The sequence below is a fragment of the Triplophysa rosa genome, linkage group LG16, assembly GCF_024868665.1.
Source record: "Triplophysa rosa linkage group LG16, Trosa_1v2, whole genome shotgun sequence".
Taxonomy (NCBI): Eukaryota; Metazoa; Chordata; class Actinopteri; order Cypriniformes; family Nemacheilidae; genus Triplophysa; species Triplophysa rosa.
Window position 1 is genome coordinate 23,379,591 of NC_079905.1, and position 10,861 is coordinate 23,390,451.

Below are 10,861 nucleotides of genomic sequence, written 5' to 3' on the forward strand. Positions count from 1 at the left end.
ACGTATTTATAGCGATTTCATCAGGCTCCGAAAATTGTTCAAAAAGAACACAAAGAATGGCCTTCTCAGCTGCCATAGTTCAACTCTTGCGTCATCACAACAGGGTGTTCACCCGCACCACCGTTTCCGTTTAAACAACGTCTTGTCGGGGCTGAACGCTGGTCTGGTCTGGTCTGGACAAAGGTGGGCTTGACTACAGCCCTGATTGAGACAGTCAATGTCACGAAGACAAAGTCTTATATAAACCAGGGTTCAGTTCGGTCAACCTTTTTGATGAATGTGTGTCATGTTTTCAGCCATTAACAAGGTTGAACCTTTACTAACTAAAGATGTCAATAAAATCTAAACTTGTGTTGTCTACTGACTTGAGATGTTTATTATGAAAATAATTCTCATACAGCAGTTTCATCTCTGCACTTTGTACAAGAGTACACACACACATCAACATTTAAGAAACAAGTTCAAAAGAGGTAAAAACATGAAATATTTACATCATCATGTTTTAAGTCTACTGCTACTAATATTACTACAGATACATCATTTTGTTGATTATTTGCACTACAGATTAACATTGCCAAATGAGATGTGATTGAATAAACATGAAACGGATCAAATCATGACTGTTGAATGTGTGCAGCTGGTCATGTGTTGGAGGTTCATCTGATGTCGGCCGGTCTGAGTTGTCGTTCTCCTTCAGCTAAGAAGATCTGCATTGTGCGGTAAAGCAGATGAACTCCTAACTCTCTCTTCCTCCGGACGGGCCAGGTTGACACCACACCGTAGTAATCTCCTCGTTTCTGGTTAGTCAGCATCTTCAGACCTTAAACAACACAGATGAAGACGTGAACGTCAATGACACGCGAGACCTGTGCTGCAGAGAAATCTGAGCGTCTCCTCACCGACAGCATCCACCATACAGGCCTCACGCGTGTACGCTTCCACAGCGATGACGTTCTGAAAACAGTGGAGAGAGATGACACCATTCCCACTGTTCCACACCTGAAGAATGTGCTGCACTTTTGAACACAGCTTCTGCAGAAACAACAACACAACATCACATCAACACGATTGTGTGTTTTCAAGTCTGTTCAAGACATTACACACAGACAAATGATTTCAGTCATTTCATGAAGCCATACAACCTGCTCGAGCAAAATAAAAGCACAATATTTCATTAAGCCAGACTTAGAAATGACATCACTGACAGACACTTCTAAAGAAAGCCAAGCGTGAGTGCAAAAGAAGAACACACAGATGTCCATCATGGGTCCTTTCATAAAGAGACACGTTACCTTTGAGGTCTTATCTCCTTTAAAATATTCCAGAGCTTCATAGAGATGACTGTACGGTCTGGAGCGTTTGCCTTTGCCGATATAAAACACAGCGTTGATGAAGGTCCGAAAACACTCTTTAGGGCTCATGGATTGACTTCGATACGGCAGATTCATCGTCACGCTATAAAAAAAAAAAACACAGAGAGAAGTTGAGTTTCTCTTCATGTGTTGATAGGAAAGCAGCAGAATGTGAAGTCATACACACACCGTGGGTCCAGAAGCAGATAGTTAAAGCTGGATTTAATAAAACCTTCACGCCATCTCTTATTCTGATCGGCCTGATCAAACTGCTGACACAAGGCCAGCTCATCCACCTGACAGTCAGGAAGAATAAACCTGTCAAGAGCTTTCTCCAGCTCTCCACTGTAACCTGTAACTGACACACACACACACACACACAACGCTTTACTACTGACAGCTTTTATTTATTATATACAGCAAAATCAGTCATTAGAATTATATTTTAAAAAACTACTCACGTGTGACCACACCACCAGACTAAACATGTGATGGTATCCAGTGTTGGGGAAAGTTACTTTTAAAAGTAACTAGTTACAATATTGAGTTACTCTATAAAAAGTAACTAAATACGTTACTTGGGTACTTTTTGTGGAAAGTAACAAAGTACTTTTGCGTTACTTTTCCTCACCTAACTGATGCTCATGCTTTTCCAGACTTTGCTGTTCTTTACTGTTTAACACTGTAATGCATTTATCAATCCTATATACTCTATAACACGCCTTTATTTTCTTTAAAAAACACATTTCAAATATTTCCTGACCAGTAGTCCTCCACCTCATCAGAGCTCTGCCTACTGTTGACACTGCTAACTTCGGTGTCACTCCATATTTATTGTGTTTTGACAGCTCGGCTAGTTGCACAAGATGGCGCTGGTGAGCTTTAGGGACGGCAGAGTAGTTTCCGGTCGTATAACACTGTGTGGGAATAGGAGGATTTTTGGCCGGCAAATATGGGTGGGTTTTTTTTAGATTAAAAAAAGTAATATATAAGCGATATGACAGATCCTCTATGCATTGCTGAGCACTTCATTGAGCTAAAACAACTCTATAGTGTTATACGAAATTATGATTAATCTAACATATAATATATTACTAATACTATATAATATGTTTCCTGTTTCCTGCATCGCTGCCGGCAGCTTGTTTGTATCAGTGCGCTTCCCACTTCGCTCTAATATTAGTGTATTTTATTATATTATTATTGTCGTTGCTAACTTATCCTGATATCTCAATAACCCTGTTCCTGTTATTTACTTGGAAGAGTCTAAACCAAAAGTGATAGTTAACTTAACGCCGTTAGCATAGCAATAGCGTGTTAGCTTGCTTTCTGTTCACACTGTGGAATATCATCTTGCCTCTGGTTTGTCNGATTTTTGGCCGGCAAATATGGGTGGGTTTTTTTTAGATTAAAAAAAGTAATATATAAGCGATATGACAGATCCTCTATGCATTGCTGAGCACTTCGTTGAGCTAAAACAACTCTATAGTGTTATACGAAATTATGATTAATCTAACATATAATATATTACTAATACTATATAATATTATTTGGAGGGGAAAATGACATTTAACATATTATGTTGTATATATGCTGGTATTTGGCAAGGAGACTAACAGATGACAGTTGTTTCCTCTCTTTCTCCCATGCTCCGCCCACTCCCCAACCCTTCTTCTAACAGTGACTACGCCCATTTAAATCTGCAGATCTGTCTGTGCGTGCAGCGCCACAAACAGTCGAACACAGCTTATGTTTACATTCACGAGGCATGAGACCCATTGATTGCTGTTGCGTGTCATGACTCTCGCTAATTTCACGATCTGAAAGTTATCTTACAAACATGTTCGGCATTTGCAGGACAATTGATTGCTGTTGCGACTCGTGACTCGCGCTAATTTCACGATCTGAAAGTTATCTATTGAGCATGACCGGCATTTGCAGTTTTTTCGTCCATGGTGGCGAGTGCGGCCACACTATAGCCGCATCTGAGCTCTGGCCTCCCATTGCTGTGTCGAGGGTTGCCAGATTTGCGTAACAAAAACGAAGCCGGAACACTGCAGCACTGCAGACATGGCAACACTGCCTATGTCTGACTAGCAACTGTTTCTGCGCAAGCATGAGCAATCATGTCTACACTACTTTTAATTCAGAATTTCACTTCTGCAGTTTAAAAAATATTCATATAAATCAATGATTAGATTGAAAAGTAACTAGAGTTACTTGAAAAACAAAGTAACTTGAGTATTGATATGTAAGTTTATAAAGTAACTGCGTTACATTACTCGTCACTTAAAAAGTACTCTTATTACGTAACGCACGTTACTTGTAACGCGTTACCCCCAACACTGATGGTATCATGACTGTATTCTCTGAATCAGAAAAAACATATTAAATTAATCTTTTTTATTTCATACCGTTTATTTTTAGTATATTTACTATATTACTTTTTATCATCTACAGTATGTTCATTTATATCATTGTTTTCCTGTTGCTTTGAAACGTAGGGCTGTTCAACGATGAATCGCATCCAGAATAAAAGTTTGTGTTTACATGATATATGTCTGTGTAGCATGTTTTAACATGAATTATACCATGGTGTGTTTGAATACTGGATTCTGATTGGCTTGAAGGTGTGCATTAAAACCGTTCTAGTCTGTTTGATCAACATTTGAAATAAACTGACAAAAGTAACTGTACTTTTCAGCAAAATGACACTGTAAACACCAATAACAGCTTTATTTTGACAAATGACCATGGGATTAATCCATGCGGGATAATCCACGGCTAGCTGTGCATTAAAGGATATTACGGGGTTTTTCGGACAAGACGCGTTACCTGTGAGATGTGAAGCTGGACTCTGTGATGTGTGTGACGTGCGTGTCTTCTGAAGAGATCTCTTGTATTTCTGCAGATATAAGGGTCGAGTTTGAGTGTTTATGGGTCCTGGATCTTCTCCCAGTTGAACGAGTTTGTTTCGGAGTTGTTGGTCAGTTAATCCGCTCAGCACGTCGTCATCATCATGTTTATCGTGGTGATGTTTGACTGGATTGGTGTTGGTGATCTGTAGAGATCTCCAGTCATACAGCAGCGTGTCTTCAGAAGAGCACAGAGAGCTGTTGGACGTGACGGGGACGTGAGTCTCGATGAGTTCGTGACCTTCTTCAGAGTCCGTGTACAGATATTCCACCGGATCGCTGCATGACGTCTGTCCGCTGATGACAGAGATGTCGGCCAGCGTCCGGCGTCTCGTGTGACCCGACAGTCGACTCATGCTGTATCGAGGCGTACAGCCCGTCAGTCCCGAAGAGCCGCACACGTTCTTTCGCATTTCAGGAGATTCACAGCCATATTCTGGAAGCGATGCGGTGGAGTTGCCGGACTCCGTCCTCCTGCTTTCCTCCGAAGTCAAATCTCCCATCGCATCCGTTTCTTTCTGACAGCTTTCAGGAATGATGACGGTGTCAGCCATGCTGTCGGGTAACAGATGCGTGTCAGCTTGACTGTCTCCGTCAGACAGGTTCAGAGAGCTCATGTCAGACGTTTCTTCACAGATGCTGTGTTTGGACGGAGGGCATGGTGATCTGAGGGTGTTGCGGCGTGAGCGGGTGACGTTGGGAAGTGTCTGATCAAAGAGAGAAGAGCTGGAGGATAAACTGGAACTCATTCTCTGTGAGCAGCGGCTCTGTCGCGAGCGCGTCCTCCCCGTCACAAACGGACTGGGAATGAAGTGGAGTTGGGTGACCTGGTGTCTGTGTGAATGTGATTCGGCGTCTGTTCTCTTCCCGTCATCATCACTGGCTGAGGGAGGTTTAATGTTTTCAGTTGAAGTTTGGGTTGGACTGGTGTAGGGGACGCTGTCACAGCTGTTGTACTCACTGGATCCGCTGCTGACGGGAGGCTGAACGGTGCTCTTAAACTTATCATCATCATCATCATCATCATCATCATCATCATGGTGGTGGTGTAATCCCGGCCCCACAACAGTCTTTTCAAACTCATCCTGCAGCTCATTGGCTTCTTTAGAGAAAATGAATACATCATCAGGATACGTGACATCGATACCTTGATTTTGGAAGACTGTAGCCATGCGCTCTGATCCCAGGAACTCGGAGTAGTCTGAAAGATTTAAGGTTACGTCAGCGGAGCGATCGGGAGACCGCTCTGGACTGGACGCTGGGAAACAATCTCGTGGTTCTCTGAAGGTGACGCTCTTTCTCCAGGGACATCCGTCACTCTTATTGTCCAGTACAGAGACTGATGTACTGGAGAGAAGGGGCTGTGCATCAGACTGACAGAACATCTGACTCTCTCTGCTCATCCTGCTAGACAGACGTGTGCTGCTCAGAGGTTCAGGATGATCAAACACGCTGGAAACTTCCAGACTGAGCGTGCTGTCGCTCACAGACGGGCCTGACAGAATGGCTGCAAAGAGAAAATATGAGAGCTTTATTTCTGCTGCCGAGCGGAACACTAAACTATAAATCTATAAATCTTCAGCGTAAACGCGTACAGTATTGGAATTTGGGCAGGTCGTGTTCCTCCAGTGACGTTTGTGTTTCATACTCTTGAAGCAGACTGGCACATTTACTGTTCTCCTCCTGTTCTGCAAGATCTGACGGTTTATTGCCATCCTGAAACACAAACAAACCATTCCTGAATCCATCACTTCAGACGTCTTCTAACGGAATGAGGTCCAGATGTCTCACCTGATCTTTGAGGTTTGGGTCTCCACCGTTTCTCAATAATAAGCGCAGATTCTGAAAACAACCCCAAGAGGCAGCGATGTGTAACGGAGTCAAATCCTCGCTCGTCCTAAAAGACACGACGCTCAGATGTCATTTGGAAAAATAAACACGTCAATGAAAATGCTATGTTGGATTTAGTTTTGTCAAAAGTCCCGGTACTTCGGGTCCAAGTCGGTACCTAAAAATAAAAAAGTTGTCGGTACTTAATTTTCATAAGACTCGGTACCACCGATGTACCGGGTCAACCAGGTACTGATGCTCTGTCTGACAGGTTGTCAGTCGGAAACTTTTTATAGACGCAATAAGACGTGATGAGCGGATAAGCGCGGCTCCGATCCACAAGAGATGCGCACAGAAATACTTCAGATTAAAGTCATATCACGAAGAAAACGAACAGAGTTTTGTGGTGAAAGGAGGAAACATCCGGATTTAAGTAACAATTCAAGCGGCAAGTTTCAATTTCTGTTGCGTTTGCATTATGAATGTTGTAGCATATGTTAAGTTAAAGGTTACGTTAAAATAAACGTCCCTGTTTGCGTGTTAATTTGTTAGCGCCAATGCTAATCCAGTCAAGTGTCCTCATTAACCATTTAATGCTTTTATAACTGTAATGGGGTAAAATAAATGGGAGGACAGGATGGGGTTTACAGTACCCATTTTATATAGGCCTATCTGAAATCTATGTGCTAGAAAACTAGCATACTAACTGTATGACTAGCAACGTGTATGTCTTGGATAGATAACTCTATTAGGTTTAAAAAGCCACATGTAAACTAAAGAAAAATCTATCTGTTGCATTTATTATTTTAATATACAGTTACCTTAATGTAAGTAATCTTGTGTAAATGCAGTATAAAAACTGAGGTTTGTTTTAATATTGCATATGCATGTTTGTTCAGTCAGTTGACTTACTGAAGTTTATTCTATTTGTCTTCTACAGCAGCAGACTGAGGAGGATGTTCATCAGCATGAAAGACCCCAGTGAGCACACAACAGTTTCAGGAACAATTAACTTGTTTACTTCATGTATACAAAATGGAATTGCTTTCTATACATTTATATGAACAATGAGCTTTATTAATAAAATTGTTTCAATTAGCATGTACTGGTGTTTTGCTTTGGTTCTGAAATTGGTACCGAGAACCGTGGAATTTTACTGGTATTGGTACAGACTACTGAAATTTTGGTACCGTGCAAACACTAGTTGGATTGTTTGGAGATTTAGCATGTTTCTCTTTTAAGCCCTCTAGCGCCACCAGCACTTCAAAGTTTCCCTTATGTTTATGCTCATCACTTTTGATGTTTAACTGATAGAGACGAATCTGATTTCCTGGCTAATGTTGATTTAACATCATTCTGAATCTTCCAGTTAGCACAGAATTTGGTCTACAGGTTTGGGTTTTTGACATATCTGATGTGTCTGCTGGATGCTACAATCCATCTACACATCTCCAGGAACACACATGACAAAAAGTTATTAAAAGCTTGTACACCACATCAATGAATGTGATGGCGAGAAAGATGTGAACTGTTTGCACACTGGCTGCACTCGTTTTGCTCGCCGGGGGGACTGCTGACAGCTTTAGAATTTTGTACTTGTTCATATTATTTTAAAATATAACAATTTGGGTGAATTATTATTACCCCACATAGGAATTTATAGTCTGCATAATATATTACCTGTGTTTCTCTCCTCTCTATCTCTCTCCGTGTGTGTGTATGTTATTTAATGTATTGCCTATAGTTAACATGTTTTCATGTACAGCTGCTTTGTAAATTTAAGTCATTTTGGGCGTCTGCCATTTGGAATTTTGTTGTGAAATGCACATTTTCTTTGTATCGCTATGAAACTTGCTGTTTGGTAACTTGATGCTGGAGCCCCAAAAATCCTCTTAACTTGATCAAACTCCTCTTAAAGCATTTGCTGATTTACATGAAATTTGATGGAGAACATCTAGACGAGATGATGATTCTCATCCACCGTGTCTATGAATTCAACGATGCTGTGTGTTTCCGACACAAAGCTTTTCATCTGAATCATAATGTGAGGGTACATGCACAGTTTCATCAGATCTCTGTTTATTTTTGGTCTCAGGTGAGCAGTACTCCTCGGTTTTGAGTATAAACCCCACTGAAGGGCTTGTACGGTGCGATGATGATGATGATGATGACGTGAGTCACCTGAGGTTTGCGTCAGCACCGTGCTGTAGAATGAGTCGCAGACATCTCAGTCCTCTCTCAGACTCTTTACCTGCCGCTAGTTGAACGGCTGCCACACCGTCCCGTGTGATCGTGTTGGGGTTCGCACCCTGACACAACAGAGTGTCCACACACCTGGAAACAAGACACCATTCCCCCCGTTAACAATTCATAACACTCCAAACATATTACACGTCGTGAACTATCAAACAGAGAAAAACAAGCTTTACTGACACACGTCTGTATAACTGCTGATATATAAACTCTACACCAAACACTTGACAAGCACATGCGGTACAGTAACGGTAAATTACACTACAGTGGATTACAGTGCAGCGCAGCAGTAGATCTGGAGTGACGTGCTCTTTTCTCACCGGGCATCTGTTTGATTGACGGCTTCGATCAGTAATGATTCGGCCTGTGTTCCGCTCATCTCTCCTCAGGAGTTGATCACTTTCATCTCTCTGAGGTTTACATTTAAACTCACAAGTCTCTCTCACCGTCTCGCACACACAGCGGCTGGATGTCAACAACAATGAAATTTCCCTCCATCCTCCGTTTTCCGCAAGTGCAGCGCGACACAGCGACACCTGCTGTCCGGGCGTCGAGCGGGCACGAGCGTTTAGCGCAGCGCCGCCATATTGAAGCGGGCAAGACCTGAACCGCAAAACAGATGCAAGGAACCTGCGCAGGTTTATCTACATCAAAACATACAATAACGATTTATCAACCTGTCAATGGTTCATTCCACGCAATGAAACATACAAAGTACCAAAACTGATGTCGTAATTGTGTGCTACTGTGTTGTTTTTACCACAGGAGATTGTGGTACGGTAGGCTAGTATTCCTGTCACATTTTCAAAACTGTTCACACACTGTGCATCTCTGCAAAACAAAGGGCCAAGCTGTCAGTCATTTTTCATTGGTTTCACACAACATGCATTTAACATCTTCCAAACACTTTTGTCATTCATACACACCGTTTGTTCTTTCAACACATTTGTCAAATGCTAACACACTGCTGTCAAAATTGTCTAAAGCATATAGGCTATTCAAAACAAAACGATGACAACTTTGATGCGTTTCTGCAGTCATTATTTTGAAAACTAGAAAATGAAATAATAATCATTTCAAACACAGTTTTATTGTGATTTCAGATGTTTTATAGCTATGTACAGTACTGTAGTGACATGACATCAAAATGATTGTTGTTTGTAAGTATGAATCAAAAAAGGAATGGTTGTAGGCCTACTGTACCACAAACAGGAATAGTACAAACAAATGAGAGGAAGAGTGAGTGTGATGATGATCGCTGATGTTGTCAAAATTATTCATCATGTTGAAAACCATGTTATTGTGAAACAAGCTTATTTTGTGAGAAATATGAAAAGTGTTTGGTTGAATCCAGTGAGTTTCGCAGGTGAAATGAAGTATTTGGCCAAGATGCATGTTGGTAATGCAGACTGTATGAAGAGTTATGTGAAAACGTGACTTCAGAATTGACCGATGTTAGCAATATTGTAAAATTGTCTTGTGATTTAAATGTTTGCCTGTATGTTTTCTATGCCAGCATGCACTCACTGCATTATACTACATGTTTAAAAAATGTTTTTTAGGAAATTAAGACAATTTGGCATCAGTTTAACAAAGTTGCTCATGAGTTCCAGATGACTGCTAAAACACCTTAGAATCATATTTGAGTGATGCTCTTTTCATCATCTCAGGTTTGATGTCTTACCCACAGCTCTTGGCTTAAGTGATCATTGAATGGATGGACTACTGCAATGCACTTTATTCAGGCCAAACATCCAAAGACTGCAGCTGATTCAAAATGCTTTTAACCCGCACTATATTACACAACTTCTTGCTGCCCATCACTGGTTAGCAGTGAGTCTTGGAATTGATTTGAAAACTTAATTGTCTGTTGTTATGTGCCTCACTGCTGTTTGAGATCCTCTGGTAGGGCCCTATTAAAAGTTCCAAAATCATGCCCCCAACTTGTGGAACTGCCGACCCGATCTTATTGTATTGTATTTCTTAATTTTTTGATACCCATAGGCCCTTATTTAAATCATCTGTGTACTGTATTCTATTGTGTTATGGTCTCTGTGTACTGTTGTTGCTGTTTCTGTGTACTGGATGCTGTCATTCTTTTTGAGCTTTGAGGCAGAAGCATGACAGACCCACATGTTTTGTGTGGAGAGAAGCATATTATTGTCTGTCACGGCATAATATTTGTTCTCTCCGGTGTCTCGTCTCTAAGTCCCGCCCCCTCGTTCCCTTCCCTTTAGTGTTTGATCCCTGTCACCTGCCCGTCACCCTCCCTATGTAATCATCCCTCGTTAGTGTTCCCCTATTTAGAAAAGCCCTGCCCTGCTATTCTTGTTTCGCCCCCTAGAGGGAATTTTTTTGTTTGCCTTTTGAGAAGTCTTTGTTTATAGTGTTTGTTCCCCATCGTGGGTTTTTTGTTTTATATTTTAATAAATATGTGCGTTAACCCCTTAATTGCTGCCCGCGCTTGGGTTCTTCCCCCAAACCCTGACGGGATGCTCCTGTCACCAAAAC

General features: G+C 41.4%; 1 protein-coding gene across 2 annotated transcripts; it reads right to left on the reverse strand.

The window, feature by feature from the left end:
* Window positions 1–361: 361 nt before the first annotated feature.
* On the reverse strand, window positions 362–8,847 carry ankle1 (ankyrin repeat and LEM domain containing 1). 2 transcript variants are annotated; one of them, XM_057355449.1, is made up of 9 exons: window positions 8,671–8,847; window positions 8,279–8,431; window positions 6,059–6,164; window positions 5,863–5,983; window positions 4,188–5,774; window positions 1,542–1,704; window positions 1,293–1,455; window positions 900–1,032; window positions 362–820 (listed from the first exon to the last, which is right to left on the reverse strand). In XM_057355449.1, exons 1-9 carry the CDS (start codon window positions 8,727–8,729, stop codon window positions 657–659), a joined length of 2,649 nt encoding a protein of 882 aa, XP_057211432.1. In that variant the 5' UTR covers window positions 8,730–8,847; the 3' UTR covers window positions 362–656. The 2 variants fall into 2 exon arrangements, with proteins under 2 accessions (XP_057211432.1, XP_057211431.1); XM_057355448.1 differs by having other exon boundaries at window positions 1,542–1,710.
* Between the last annotated feature and the right edge of the window lie 2,014 nt (window positions 8,848–10,861).

What these genes read in the sequence shown, in the direction of transcription:
- ankle1 (XM_057355448.1), bottom strand. Translation starts at nt 8,729, where the DNA reads ATGAGCGGAACACAGGCCGAATCATTACTGATCGAAGCCGTCAATCAA. An exon ending in CCTGCCCAAATTCCAATACT is followed by an intron (nt 5,775 to 5,862) that starts GTACGCGTTTAC and finishes TTCTCTTTGCAG; the next exon opens with CCATTCTGTCAGGCCCGTCT. An exon ending in TATCTGCTTCTGGACCCACG is followed by an intron (nt 1,456 to 1,541) that starts GTGTGTGTATGA and finishes TTTTTTTTATAG; the next exon opens with CGTGACGATGAATCTGCCGT.